This window comes from Falco cherrug, chromosome 8, assembly GCF_023634085.1.
Source record: "Falco cherrug isolate bFalChe1 chromosome 8, bFalChe1.pri, whole genome shotgun sequence".
Classification (NCBI taxonomy): Eukaryota; Metazoa; Chordata; class Aves; order Falconiformes; family Falconidae; genus Falco; species Falco cherrug.
In genome coordinates this window covers 48,550,564-48,566,852 of record NC_073704.1, presented here as the reverse complement: position 1 = coordinate 48,566,852, position 16,289 = coordinate 48,550,564, and the positions used below count along the sequence as shown (strand labels likewise).

Genomic DNA, 16,289 nt, shown 5'->3' with positions numbered 1-16,289 from the left:
TATGTTAATTTTGAATCAAATGTGGTACAGACAAACAGGAAGACATCAGAAAAATCTATAGACTGGCATTTTGCAAAACAGCTTTTAGCATAACATCAATTTCTATATTAACATAAACAGCCAGAACGCAGTCATATACTGCCAGACCTCGAGGTTTCTCCATCTACCACTCAATACTCTACATTCCCAGCTGGAATTTTTGGCCCTTCTCATCACCTTTCACTGCTATTTCTCCAGCCAGTCTCATTCATTTCTTTCCTTGCTTCACTCTTGGAGTGAGCATGCAGGCATCACTGAGCATGCTGCCAGTGCTTGAGCTCCCTCTCACTGCAATGCCACAACTGCATGAACTGTTTGTGGGTTGTGCCCAGATGTAAAAGTGGGGACTTCAGGTGAGCTCCCCTGTGAGCCACCACCAGTGGGTACAAGCGGTGAGGATGTTAAAGGTTAAACAGAAGCTGTTCTAGGGCAGAATACAAAACAATGTCTCCCAGCTTTTGTTCTAGATCAGACAATTTTCCATCTCAGCAGACTGCATTGGGTCACGTGGACATGGGATCAGAGTTTGCAGAAAGAATTCCACCTGTATACAGGCATGTGGCTGTGAACATAAATGCAAGAAAAAGAGAGAATCATTAGGTTGGAGTGATTTGGCAATTTCCAACTCCATACTGCTGAAATGCAGCCTAATTGCATCCTTCATTCAATCAGTATGCACGTGTTCAGGCGCATTTGCTCTTCCAAGATGATGTGGTGTACCAAAACCAGTGGAAACATGGACTGCACTCTTGGATTTTTTAGACATCCAGTGATTCCAGTTCAGAAGGCTCTAAGGAGACAATTCCACAGGGTGCTGCATAAAGGATAAGGTTCTTGTATTTACTTCAACAATGCAGCATCTGCTCTGAGCCTCACTCAACCTTAGACCTCTGCTGAGCACTTTTTCTTATCTTTTTGATTGTTTTTTGGGGGGGTTGTTTTGGTTTTTGGTTGTGGTTGGGTTTTTTTTGTTGTTTTTTGTTTTTTGTTTTTTTAATCTGAACCTTGAAGTCTCCTCCAGAGACACACAGTTTCTACAATGTCTATTGGAAAGCAATAGTTGGCCCATAGTTATATTTCATAAATGTAAACAAGTAGGAATGTTTTTTAACAAACAAGACTCTGGATATTTGCTTTACTGAGAGTAAGTTTTTGTTCCATTAGATCCCAGAAAGACTAACCCCTTAACAAGTCACATTGCTATTTATTACTTCAGTAGGTCAGTCCTGCCACTCTCTATTGACTTCCATTTACTTCAAGAAACCTCAAGTCCAGATCACTCTCCACATTTTCCAACAATGCAAAACAACTAGCTCAGGGATCTGAGGATGTCAAGTTGGTTTGCATTATATTTATCAAGTTGCAACACAAAATTGTATTTTTAGACTTAGTGGAAATGGAAGCAGAAAAGGAAGGAAATTAATTTTTTAATCTATAATCTATTGTGAAGAGCTCCATACATCCTGTAACATCAATTTTTAACATACATTTACAAATACTGACAAGGAAAAGGTAAAACACAAGAAATAAGTAGGAAAATTAAATAGCTTTCTGGTAGCTGAAATTCTGCCTGTAATATTTGTCAACAAAACAGATTCCGTCATTTTAATATAAATATTTCTCAAATCCTTTGTTCTTTACGTATTTTTTTTTTTTAGCAAAATAAACAGAACACCATACGTAAGCCAAAAGACAAATAGTGATTCAGTAAAAAATCTGATTAGTCTATTTTATTTCTATTTTATAAGTTATGAATTTATGCTCCGTATTTTATTTTCTGTGATTCCTTCTACACTTTCAGAATTGGCCTTCAGGATGTATATACTCATTATACATTACAATGTCCTCATTTTTCTTGCCAAAATAGGAGCTTCTGCATGACATTTGTATTAGATAAAAAAAAAAAAGATATATGCCTTTTTGTTAATAACAACCATTTTTATTAATAAGGCTAAACTTCTGTTCCTGCTGGACTGATTTGATGTCTCTGGAAAAAAAAGAACACACACATAAAACCCCAAACCAAAAAAAACTAACAACTCAAAACCTACAAACCTTTTAAGGTTACTAACTCCTACACAACTTGCCTGAGTAAAATTTAACCTGCACACAACTTTTTTTTTTTTTTTTTTTAAAAAAAAAAGAAATCTCACAATTATAGAGAGGAGAGAAGGAGGTAAAAAATTATACAGCCAAAATGAAATTTATCATGTGTATGAAATCTAGGTTTATAAAACCAAAACCATCATAGGTTTATAGATGACATTAGTTACACTCAATTTTACAAATAAAAGTAAAGATGTAAGAAATAAACCTTGCCTTGATCTTACAGTAGAAACACCCTGCAGTTATAGCTTGTTTTTAAAACCCTGAAACATAAGTTCCTGTTTTCCTTAATGTGTCTTAGCACACAAAAAAACTTTTATTCTTAACATTTACCTTATATTTTCTCTACTAACTAAAATATTTTTATTATTTCTTCATTATGTTTGTGTCACCCTCATAGAATAGAAGAATTTCTACATATTTTTGGGCTGACAATAGAAACTTTTTTATATTGAATGACACAGTTTCCCTAGTGAGATCCAGAAAATAGCAGTCAGATTTGACATGTGAAGCTGTCCAGAGCCAATCTACAACAGTGAATGAAAATCATATTATATGATTAAACTACAGGAGCCAACCTGATTCCCTAGCCAGAGAACTTGCCACCAGAGGCAATTACAGAACATTTATTACAGTGTTCAAAAATACTGTGCTGGGTTCAGCTAAAGTATTTACTGGAAGCCTGGGAAAATTATTATAATTTTCTTCTAGGAGGAAGAACAAAGTTAAATGCAGAACTGTCATTCCTCTATCACCAAATTTTAGTTTCTACACACTTATATTCCTGAAAAAAGAAAACTTTTAAGTTTTTAAGTTAAGCCTTTAAGAAGCTGAGAACTTCAAAACAAATCGTTAATATACATGAAATTGTTATGGGGCAGTTAATTTATAATTTATATCATAGAATCATAGAATCATTTAGGTGTGAAAAGACCTTTAAGATCATCAGGTCCAACCACTAACCCAGCACTGAGAAGTCTGCCACTAAACCCTGTCCCTCAGCACTGCATCTATGTCTTTTTAAACACCTCCAGGGATGGTGATTCCCCCACCTCCCTGGGCAGCCTGTCCCCAGGCTTGACCACCCTTTCCATGAAGAAATCTTTCTTAATATCCAATCTAAACCTCCCCTGCTGTAACTTGAGGCCATTTCCTCTTGTCCTGTCACTTGACACCTGGGAGAAGAGACCAACCCCCACCTTGCTACAACTCCTTTCAGGTAGTTGTAGCAACAAGGTTCCCCCTAAGTTTCCTCCAGACTAAACAATCCCAGTTCCAAAGTTCTCATAAGACTTGTGCTCTAGACCCTTCACCAGCTTCATTGCTGAAAGATATAAGAACTAAATAATTTTATTACAATAAATCGATTACCAATGCTCAAGCTTTTTATAATAGCTTTTCTGACTTTATTTTAATCAGTGGAAAATTCAATATACTGGTAATTTAAATGCCCAGAATTTGTTGAGCACCTTCCTCAAATCACAAAAGCTTCATCAAGATTCAGAGCTGAATTCCCAGCTCTCCTATAATACACACTCCTACAAGTACTGAAGAACAGAGAAAGTAATTTCTTCCAAAAAGAATCATGGAAGCAACAAAAGCAACAACTTGTCTGTCTACAGGTCTGTCTGCAACACTGCCCAACACAGTGGTACCCTCATGTCAGCAGTTCTCAAAGTGATTCTCTTGCAGAAAAGTATGTTTGTTTCCATTTTGACAGAACCATGAGAAACCAACAGTTGAGTGCACTAGATTTTTCCTTAGTGCTCAGACTCTAGCATTTTTCCTGTGAGTAGAAATTGTGCACCAAAATCAAGCACTACTCATACCTAGAAAAATATCAGTTACCAATTCAGCTGTCAATACTGAGAATGACAAACCAAGTGACTCAAAACTGACCTCAAACCAAACCTAGATGCTGGTAGAAGGGCTGCCATCCTATTTTACTTTGCTCAGAAGCCAGACGGGAAGTTGTGCTTATTATATCACCAGATACGGGTGCCTAAGCATTTTTCCTTGAGGGACTATCAGCCTCTTTACACTGTCTGGAGGAATTACATCAGCATTTAAACAAAAGGTCCTAATTTCTGATTTAGATACATCCTATCCAGCATTACTCTGGGTTTATACAATTATATTTCTCTTAATCTCACTAGACAGAGAGTATTGTGAAGTAACAGTGATAAAGGAAGCTTGATATGAAAAAGCACAGGTTTGAAATCTAAGATCAGTTTAAAGGTCTAAGGATATACTTTAGATTCTGGAGTTTGATTTACAAGTCTGCAGATGACTGAGACTTGGCTTTTCAAAGTAATTAGCGTTGCACAGCACAACGTGTTCAAAGCATAGCTGCTATTGACTTTTGCTGCAGCTGTGAGTTCTCAGCTTTTCTGCATATCTCAGCTGAGTCAGCCAGAAACCGAGGATTACATCACTAGTGACTGACCACCCATGAAAAGTTTGTGCAAGTCACTTGCCCAGAATCAATTAATAAAACCACTGGCAAGAAGAGATACAACCCAATTCTCTGAACAGCATTCACAAGATTATCTTCCCCACAGTCCCCACTTCAGAATTTTCCTGTTTCTGCAACAAATAAAACAGATCCTATATACATAGACTCCACCACTACACAACCTTGATGCATCCCTAGACAACAAGAAACAAACTCACTCTTTTAACAGCAACATGAGACTATGCTGTAAATAAAGTGCATACCACAGCAAATATATACAAAAGCACTGAATGAACACTGCAGCTACAAACATGACCATTGGCATTTTCAAATTTTTTTAAAAATTTTTTTATGGTGGATTTAAAAACAAAAGCTGAAATAACTGATTCCATCACAAGGAAACTCATGTAACAAAAGTATATTGACGTCTAACTGGAACAGCAGGAGTTAAAACAGTAAATCCCTGTCTAGTTTATTAATCTCTGCATAGATGGTCACTAGTTCACAGGGACAAAGATAAGCAAATTGTTGTTGGATTTCTCCAGTACACAGTGACAAGGCAAAAAGGCTCTGGAAGATATGTGTGGTTTCTGGTGGGAAGAGATTCCTCAGCTCTATCTTTACTTGCACCCCCGTGTCCTGGCCTGACAGCCTGCCCAGCCCTGCTCCATGCCACCCAGTATTCCCAGCCCTCCTGCCACATCCCCAAAGCCCACCCTGCATGGCTTGTGTCCCAGGCTCACTACCAGAAATCTCGAGCCTTATCACCAATTATTCCTCAATTTCTCAGACTTGCAGAACTTCTACCAACCTGACTAGATTTCCTTTGTTCCCAATCTCATCATACTTTTTGTTGTTTCCTCATTTGAGTTCAGCTTTCTTTTCTAGACAGTTTCTGTACTGGGCCCAGCTAGTCTTTATTCCCTCAAGTTTCTGTCCCAACCCACAATCCAGCCCTCAGCATTAGCAATTAATCAAATCCTTCTTTTACACAACCTGAAGATCCTTCAGAAAAGCAGTGCCTAGTGCCAGTGCTGGTTGCTGCTCGGGCAGCTCAGGAGCCTGCCTGGCTCTGGGCATCCCAGCCTGAGCACCCTCCACCACGCACCCCAGGACAGACAGCAGGACAGACAGACAGACAGCCAGCCTTTGGTGTGCTCTTCCTTGTCTTCGCTCAGGAAGGTCCTGCACACGTTACAAAACAGTAGTTTCAGTAGAACAGAAATAGTAGTGCCTGCTCCACTTTTTTAAGGTGTACAGAAGGCACAGAAAAACAAGGCAGATAAAAGCTGCCCAGAATTAATATCCTAACATACAGCCTTGTTCGTGGCAATCCATAAAAAATAAAATAAAATAAGTAGATCAGTCTGAGATAGACAAACAGCATGAAAACTTCATTCTAGAGAAGGGACAGAGGAAAAGCATAGTAAGGTGGAGAAATGAGTAACGGGGAGTTACTGATCACTCTCCAGCACTGGGAGGCATCAAAAGAACCTGGCAGGCAGCATGTTGAAGCAAATAGTGTTTGAAACAATACAGACAGGGCTAGCAATGCCATTACTCCTAGTGCCCCACATCTGCAAGTGCAGGAAAGCTGTCCTTTCCCTGGCGTAAAACCAGCCAAACACTAATGACTGAGCAAGGGCAGAGCGTGCCAGAGCTCAGATCCACCCAGCCCAATGTCCTGAGCCAACAACAGCCCAAACCACATGCTGAGTGAAATCCGCTGTTGTGGCAAGCCTGTTTCTCACAACACCCTTCCAGGCTCCCACAAGCTGCAGGGTAGTGACTCTCAGAGACACAGCTGGTAGCTTTTAGATTTAACAGGTCTGTCCTGGCTTTGCTGTCTTTACAAGCTGGGCTGTCATCAGTCTGGCAGGCACTGGTTGCAAGCTTGCAATCAAGTCTGATCAGAAAAACAGATTCTTTGGAGACTTTGTCTCCTACTAGTTTGTACGTCATCCCTCCCTCCCTATATTCCTCCAAGGTCAAGTCCATTCTGCATTCACACTATGTTCCCTCTTTACCTTGCATGCATTTTCTCTCACCGTTTCTAAATAAATGCAAACTTCTCCTTTTACTGTAGATACCATTCCAATGTAGTGAAATGACTATATTGTTCATTTACCAGTAAACCATCAAGCCATATTTGTTTTGGCATTTCTTTTTCAGCAAATGCCTCCAGGTGCTTAATGAGTTTTGTTTTCATTCAAGTATTCATGCAAAACTTTTCTGTGCTTATTCTCATGTGTTTCTCTATAACAAACACTATCATTCCTCCTCTGAAAAACACAAGAGAACCACTTTACAAGCAGAGAATCTTTTATAATATTCAATACACAGTCTGTATTCCTCAGCTTCAATTTCTTGTAACTCGTTTTTCCTCAGTCAATTTGGCTGCTGATGTCAGCTTCCCCCTGAACAAGAGGCTTTATAAAAAAACATGAATTGCATGTGTAAATTCTAGCTACCTATTTTATGAAATTATGAAAAAGCAAGGCTGAGATATGGATTTCAAGTTTTCCTAAATTTCTTTATTTAATAATAAAACATTCTTGCAGTGAGGGCCTTCAGGATGATGCACCTCAGGGAGAGGTGTCATAAAGTAACACAACAGACTTCTAACTCACATGTGGAGGAGGTCAGCAGAAAGGGAAAATTAGCATCATATGATACTTGGTTTATGTTCCATGACAAGCGAGTTGCCTGTTTTGTGATAGGTTTTTATCATCAAAAACAAATTTAGGACTTGTTGGCAGCTTTGTCAGAGAAGGTTCTGCCTACCCATGTTAATGAAGAAACGCAGGAAGGCTGGGTAAAAGATCTTTAATTAATACCAAAACACAGAGTGAAATGTAGGTCACCTTTAATAACCGTGTTAGAGTAACAGCTGTGTGTTTCATTTTTGTTGAACAGTTTGTCAGTCAAGGATTCTTACTAGATACAATTTGGCTTACAAAGAAATACTGAGTTAAGGGGAAAGACAAGAACTAGAAAGCTGTATCTGAATGCAACTAATAACCAAGCAAAGGAATTTGGAAGTGCCCCAAAAGGAACTGAGGAAGGCACAGCATTTTAATACTATCATATAAATATTATGAATGGACTATAGCCTATGGGGGAAATGTATTTTAGCAGAATGATTATTTACAATGCTAGACAGAAACAGCTGAATGAAAAATACACCATTTCAAGTAATATCCTTCAGGATTCTATGTCATAGCAACCTAGTCACATAGTTTGTCGGTACCCTATATTCCATAGGAGGAACATCATTTCTAGTAAGAGTCAGACCTCCGAAAGATTACAAGGATCATATCATAGGATTACAGAGTCCAGAAAGAAGTGTTCAGGCAGCACCAATACATAGCCACATTTTGTATCAGGGGTCTGAATAAACGTCAGTCATGGGGGATAAATCCCAAGGGAAAAACCCCAACAGTACTGCTGTGTGAGAGCAAGGGATATGGGTTGCAGCACGGAAAGAGAATTTACTTGGTCCCATTGCTATAACACTACAGCAAAAGAGTATTACTCTGCCTATCATATAAAATCAAAAGACAGTCATTCGATGTGTAGATGGAACCAGACCTCTGGATGGCTTTTATATTGAATAAGCTGAGAGCAGCCTCAAACAAACTGAATTTCTGAGCAGTATGACAGACTTCTGCATAAACCAGAATGGCTATTTTGGTCAAAAGAATTTATGCCCGGAATTTTCCAGGAAAACACCGTGGCAGCTTCTTCCATCTTTCCAGAAACAATTTGCTATGTGACTATATCCTTTACTTTATATGAGAATATGTATTACTTCACCCTTGTGTATAAGGTTAACCGTTCTTTTTTACTAGTACTTTTACCAAATGTAAATACCATTTTACCAGTAGGAAAAAATGTATGTAAGTGATGTCACTTGCTAAGACTTAATCTGATAGAATCATGGAATCATTGGAAAGTTTGGGTTAGAAGGGACCTTAAAGGTCATCTAGTCCAACCACCCTGCAATGAGCAGGGATATCGTCAACTAAAGCAGGTTGCTCAAAGCCACATCCAATCTGACCTGGAATGTTTCCAGGGATGGGGCATCCACAACCTGTCTGGGCATCCTGTGCCAGTGTTTCACCACCCTCATCGTAAATTGATAGAAGTTCTTCTATTTATTTTTATATATATATCTATTCCATAAAAATGAAGTCTTCACAGGATTGATCCACAGAAAGTGAGCGATAAATATTTTGATGAGGGTTACACTCTGAAGTTCTGCAGAACTACTTCCATGTGAGGTGCCTCTGAATTGCAAAGCATATGTGTAGGATTAGAGTGATGTAAGAGGTTTATCTACAGACAAAGACTCAAATAAGTACTGCCTAAAATGCAAGACGTCTGACAGATCTAAATCATTAAATAGTGAGCTAAGAGCTTTGTATGTGTTCTATGGATCTAGAAGGTTTATAACCTCCAGGTTATGAAAGTTTCTTAAAACATTAGATGCATCTGGATTCGCTACGTCATTATCTAACTTAAAGGTTCTCCAAGCCTTCCTTCACTTTTTGCTCTCCTAAGGAGAGTTCTAAGTTGCTTTTACCACAAGTTACAGGGACTAGATTTGTGGGCTACAGCAACCAAAAAGGAGACAGGACTTGGATACTCGATGCTATTATAACCACACTAAAGGTGAACAGTTTCACTTGCTTTCTCACACTGAGGTGCACAGCTGCCAGGGGGATGCTGTAGCACACCAATCTCAGTCTTCCTGCAGATACTGCTCTCTGTGTGACTCTGGCATGGAGCCACAAAGATAATTTGATTTTTGCTAGCATCTTCAATGCTACAAAATAAAATTTTACAATTCTCCTAGCCCAACTCTAATTTCTGAGCAGGTCTGGCACAATTTTATCTTCTGCATCTTATTATTGAACCATTTCAGCCACTCTTGAAAACTTGTACTCCATCTGACAGAATCTGACACAGAACTAAACACTGAATATTCATAGTATGCCAAACACAATCTATATTTTCAGGATAACTTTAACTGACTTTCAGGCACAGAAAAACAAGTATGACATGCATATTTTGTGTGCCACAATATACCAGAAATGAACCCAAGCGATACATTCTTAACTTTGTCAGAAAGTAAGCAAGCAGGTAATGGGCATTCAGAACAGCTTGCATAAGAGTTTGTATTTCCTGTAAACATTTTTACATGCTCTACATACATTCTAAATAATGTTAATTTTAAGACGTTGTTTATTCTTTGGTTTTTTTCATTTCTAATAATTTTTTTTCTGTGAAGATGCACAATCAAGTGCAAGCCACCCCTAAACTGTTGTGCTGAGGTAGCAATCCAAACAAATTTGAGTTGATTCTTAAATTATAAAAGCAACTGATAAAGTGACTTATAAGAATGGCGGTGTAGATCAGATCACCAGCAAACAACATTGCACATCATCTTCACTGGCCGTAATCGTCACACTCCTGGCACATCACAGTGGGCCAGGCTACATATGAGCAATTCAACTCAAGCTTTATCCTACTCAATTTTGCTATGTAGCCGTATTTCTATAGCAACAAGAAGCTGAATGAGTCCAGTTGCTATACAGATACTTGAATCCACACTATGTAGACTATAATAGCTGGCTGGATCTCAGTAACCTCTGTATGACAAGCACCTAAACAGGGAAAGAAGTGATCGTCATTCCCTATGGACTAACCAAAAGCAACTTTTTTTTAATGTAACATTATTTCAGGACTACAGTAGTATGAAGTCATGACCACAAAAATAGATTCAGTTCCTAAAGGAATTACAAACCAGTCTATAAAATCACCATCTGATCTCACAACACAAAAAACTTAAAAAGTTTTAAAGAATATAATAAAATGTGCAAGAGACAGAAGGTAAAATCAGCAGGGACAATGTGTCCTGATGTCGTACTTCCGTTCATTACAAATGCATCCTACCAAGCTAACAAGAAATCCCTCCATCTCTTGGGGAATTCACCAACTAAAACCTAAACAATTCAACTAAACAACAACAACAACAAAATAAACGCCAAAACCCAAACCTGTGTATTTCCTTTTTCTGGCTGTGGAACTGTAATCCCAGTTTTGTGACATGTAAACACAATCTGAACATAATACACCAAGAACGTCATCTTGCTTTGCGGTAGGGACTTCAAACAACATCTTAATTTACATTAAAGAATGGTTTGAACCTTTGAACCCTTAAATCAAAAGAACTAAAGTGGAGGACAACTACAATATACCTGACAATTGCTCAGAACAGTTTTCAAAATGTGCCTTTCTTCCATACAGGAGGCTATGACATGGAGTAAAAATGGACACACATGGAAAAGAATGGTGCATAACATTGGCACTTACATTTCCCAGATGTCCTCTGGTAGGTTAGCTGGAATTTCTGTTAAGCCCCTTCCTCGACAATCCACTACATTGTTGCTGCAGGTGCAGGCAGATGGGCAAGTGATGGAACTGGCACTGCATGATGGAGGTTCAGACTGGGAACCTGAGACATAATGAAAACATTAAGTGTTAGTTTTGAAAAATGAGCACCTGAGATTTTAACAACAAAATACATCAGCCTCTGAGTTTTACAGATCCTTTTACTATATTAAGTAATAATTTATTTGGATTCAGTGAATCTAATGTGCTACAAATCAACTGCAGAGAAAAAGTGCAAAAGATTATTGTGTTCTTATTCTTGCTCAGTCTCGACTCTATCAATCTCTTTCTCTTGTGAATGCTTCTTTGGTCCCCTCCATGATCAACCATATCAATTTATTCAAAGTTTTAAAAATAAGCCTTAAGATCAAATAGTATTTCCAAAACTTATCTTTAACACAAACATTCCTTGAGTATTCTTCCATACTGAGAGAAGACTGTCATTAGTGATGACTTATGTTTTTGAAATGAGGTAACCTGTTATGGCATAAAGACTTGAAATATAAAGCTAGTTTTTTTCAATATAAGACAATGTTAATGGAAACACATGAAGAATTCAGAAAAATGTGAATTCAAACCTCCAAATCCTTGCTTAATCTAGTAATTCCTGTGAAAGACAATAAACTACTTACAGAGCAATGGTTTAGCATGATGACATTGCTCTATATACGTTCTAGTCAATCCATTAAATTTAAGTTTAATTGTCATTAAGTTTTTTTGAAAATGTAGCAATTATGTCAATTTTGCTCAAATGGTTATGATTCTTACGTTTAAAATTTTGATATATACATACACTTAGACACAGGAAAAATGGTTTTGCTACACTAATTGAGGTTATCAAGATGTAGCAGTTACTGACTTATTTATGGTGAGTCATATTTCTAAAGTACATATAACACAAGAAACCTCAAGTATCTTTCTGACCAGATACACAAGGCTGAATGTGAAGGCTTGTGTTGGTAAGAAGCGACAAAATCTTAATAGAAACAGGAAGAACTGGTGTCTTTCTAGACTTCAGTAGATTATAATTCCAAAACATATTTGGTTTTTTTGTTGGAAAAATTAAAACATCCTAATTGCCAAATCACAAATACACGTGAAAACACGGAAACCTATACACAAATCTGTGCATTCTTGGGGTTTGTCTTGGAAAAAGACCCATGATTCATACTTCCATAAATTATAACTGCAGGTGAACAAAAGTTCAAAAATATTTGCTTGCACGAATTTGCAATCCAGTATCATTATGGCAATTAAAATTTTATAAAAATGCAACATTCTTATGAATTTTCTCTCTTGATTTATGTCTACATATCCCTGGTGTAACCCTTAACTTTGCACAACTTCAACTTGTATGGCAAGCCTACACATTTTTAAGGACTTGTAAACAGCAATGAAAAGTCAACATCAGAAAGACATTCAGTGGCACCTCTATCATTATTTTGAAAGGCAGATACAGTTTGAAAAGATGTCAGCTGAAAACTTCTACAGGCTGACTTTACACTTGCAAAGGCACCCTCCTGGAAAGCAAAAGACAATTAGTACAAAATCATGCCTTTCATTAGAAAGGTATTGAATTCTAATGTGAATTTGCTTCTGTTTGTCTGATTTTCCCTTAGTTCATACAGGTGGTCATCCCTTTGAAATATTATTTTGTAGCCAGGGATGACAGAGCTGCCTAATATTAAAGTATGCTGTTGAGTTTCAGTATAAGAACACCATTTCAACTGGGTACAAAATGTTGCCAAATTAAAGTATTGGGTTTGAATTTTATTTTTTTTTATTGGGTCATCACCTGACTTTCTGTCAGGACAGCAGGAGAAAAATATGGCTTTCATAGCACTGTATGTTTTAAATATAGCTTTTTTTGATGACAATCAGAGCTGTAAGTGACTGTATTTTGGTAGACTAGACCTTGCAACCCCCATTCAGGCATCCAAAATTAGTATTTTCTGAGGTAGTGACCATCTTGGAAAAAAATGGATCTCACAGGACATCTATGGCATGGGTAGAAGTCAAATTCATTCTTTATGAGTGTGGGAAGCTGCTTTCATCATGAGATGATCTTAATGATCCTTTCTCATTGATAAAATACACTTATTTATAGCCCACTTTCCAACTTCTATGGCAGCTGCAGATAAGGAGTTTACCAGCAACAGACTTTTATCTCAACACAGAGCTGGTTTCAGTATTAGAGCAGCTTCACCCTACATGGAATCAAATTGGTAAAAATCTACTGTAAAAGATAGTCCAATAATGTATTTAACTTCTAAATCCTAACACATATGGCCCAAAAAATCAAACCCATATTTAACAGGCAACTTGAACTTTGACTTGTTCCAGTTTCAAAATCTTATTAGACATTGTCTTGACATAGTTTACATATAAACCCAGGTGTGTAATACAGTATTTAAGTTGCAGCTATTTGAACAACACCACCACAACTTCACTGTTTAAACATGTACATGTGTAACAGGTAGGACAAGCAGCTCTCTTGGGTCTGTCTTCTGACTACAGAAATGCAGGGCAGACATACCATCATTGCGAATTAATAGAATTCCTTCAAAACTAATGGAACTCTGCTGCATACCACCAACAGCATTGCCAGCTCTGCCTTTCACAGAGTTTCTGTAAGATTTTAACTTTATTACTTCCAAAAGTAGTTTATATTTCCTCAAAATGAGACAGGCCTCTGTTGTTTGCATAAGAACAAGAGGTTTGTTCTTACAACCTGATCACAAGTGTTTTAAATTTTCTCTTTGTCTGCCCACCCTGTGGTGCAAGTCCCAAAACAAAATGAAGAATGAGGGAAGTGCAAACGGGCTATTGCAAGCTCTTAGGGATAAGGAGAAACTATCAAACTGGGAAGAAACACTTCAGAGCAATCCTTGCTCCCTGGGAGGCAAAAAGAAAGTTGGTAGCAAGGTCAAATCTTCCACGCACCCTTTATCATCACATGTCTGATGTGCTTTCTGAGAAAGCTTTGTATGAGGGGAAATTCCATTTTGCACAGTTGTAACACTACAACATATCACTGTGGGTTAGAGAAGCAGTAGTACACTCCCTTTTCATTAGGGCACAGCATCAAAAAACATATTGCCAGTTGGAGTTTTAAGAGGCTGTTCCTGACTCTACTGCATCTAAATCAGCAGTAGGTGATTCAGTGGAACCCAGTTCATCACCTCCACATCTTGTACGATGCAGTGTTGCAGAGCACTCTAATAATAGTTTCTGCCACTTTTGACTGACATTTTGTGCTTAAGAGTAATAATACTTCTGATTCCATGCTGAATACAGGCATCTATATTTGGTGCAATTCTTTCCTCTTAATGAGCAAAAGCAGGTCTGTCCTGTGGATTTCTGAAAAATTTAATGAAATAAAAACGCTGTCCATAAATTGCTGTCATTATTAACAAATGTTTTTGGTTATGTTTTGCCTTTGCAAAGAACAAAATACTGTATTACACATGGACACTCAACAGGCATCTAGCATATATTCCATCATCTCTTACACAAACAGTCATCTGTTAAGGTAAAGTTTTCTTGAATAATGCTATAAACAGAATTTCAAATCTGATTTTGATTTAACTGCTTCAATTAAATGAGGATCCACTGTTAGCTCCATAGCAGATCTATAGTGTTAAAGCACAAAAAAATCCAAAAGCACTTAATCAGTTTATTGTTTGTATAGTTGTGGAGAGCTGGTGAAGAAAGGACTGGTCAAGAAGACAAGACTAAGGAGGCTATGGAATTTAAAGGTCTTTAAACCTAAAATTTGGGTATGATTTTTGTAGGTATGCAGAGTATAAGCATACAGATAGATCAAAGACCCCAAGGCTATACAGCCTCTAAAGAAGAATATCTGACATCTAAAAATTAATTTTCCTTTTACTGCCAATACTTCTTCAAAAGAAAAGACACAGGAAAAGCAAAAATATTTCAGATTCCCATTTGTATCTTTCACAAGTGCAGTAAACTCCTCAGCGTGGATGCAACAAAAGGAAATGGCCATAGACAAGCCAGCTGCATTTATATTCTTTCTCTTCTGAAGTTCTTACTATCTGTCATCTTGTCATTTCAGACTTTCTGTTACACAGCAGCACTAGTTCACCGTGTTAATTATATTTTTCTCTAAGAGAAAAAATCATCAAATCAATTACACATTTGGCTATTAAAAAACCAACACTAACAAAACATGGAAGCTAGGATAGGAATACGATTAACCAAAATTACTACACTTTTTGTTCCTGATGTGATGGAATGACAGCCTCAGTGATTATGGTAGTTAATATATGGCCTGACATTGGCCTGCACCACTTTATTTTACAGTGTCAGACTATGGGTTAGAGTGACAGAGGAGACTGGGGAGATACTTAGGACCCAGCAGTTTAAAGAGAAATTAAGCATTTTTTTCAAATAAGCATCTCATTGGCCTCTAGCCTTTTAAGAACAGCAAATAGGCTGATATTACAATTAGGATAGAATGGTTATGGTGTATAATTGAACAGTTCAAATCTCACAGGCATTTAAAATAAATTTTGCAATGACTAAATAAACTAAATAATCTCATTTGCATTGACACCCAATTACAGCATACTAAGTAGTGTGCTTTATTACCTCCTTACCTATCCAATTTCCAATTGCTTTACAGGCCTTTTCCACCAGGAAAATGTTAGTTATTTGTGCAAATTATTAATGGTTTTTAAGATAAATCTGACAGAATTTACCAGTTCAAAATCTGTGGTGGCTTTGAACAATTTTAAGTGTAGCAGACATGAAATTATTGATCAATAAACAAAACACTACAAGTATTGCATATCTGTGGATATATTATGAGCTTTTGTGGTTCAATTAAATAACCCATTGGAACTTCTTACAACGCTGGGACACATGAAACCAATTACTACTACATGAACTACAGTTTCCACTAAACTCAGTCTCAAAAAGACACCAAAAGCAGATACATTGCTCTTGAATGGTGTTTGCATCCCAGTATTAGAATACACTTGAGTGTGTACAGTCCTGCAGAGAGGTATGTACGGGCAAGTCAATCACAACTATCTGCAAAGTTAGCATCCCTTGTTGATGGCAAATATTCCATTGATGGAGAAAAATTTGTACAAATATGTTTATTCTACAGGAATGTGCAGCAAATGTTTTTTGTAAATATTTCCATCTATAGTTGTTCAACAGCTTTTTGCTGAACACAGCAGTAAGTATTTATGATTGGTGA

The 16,289-nt window shown here is 37.4% G+C and overlaps 1 protein-coding gene across 1 annotated transcript in view; it reads right to left on the bottom strand.

Annotated features, from left to right (window-relative positions):
• SLIT3 (slit guidance ligand 3) overlaps positions 1-16,289 on the bottom strand; it is a 531,568-nt gene that overhangs the window by 180,040 nt on the left and 335,239 nt on the right. The window contains exon 10 of the mRNA XM_027810336.2: positions 10,979-11,120. Within this exon, the coding sequence (XP_027666137.1) occupies positions 10,979-11,120 (142 nt within the window). The remainder of the gene's footprint in view (positions 1-10,978; positions 11,121-16,289) is intronic.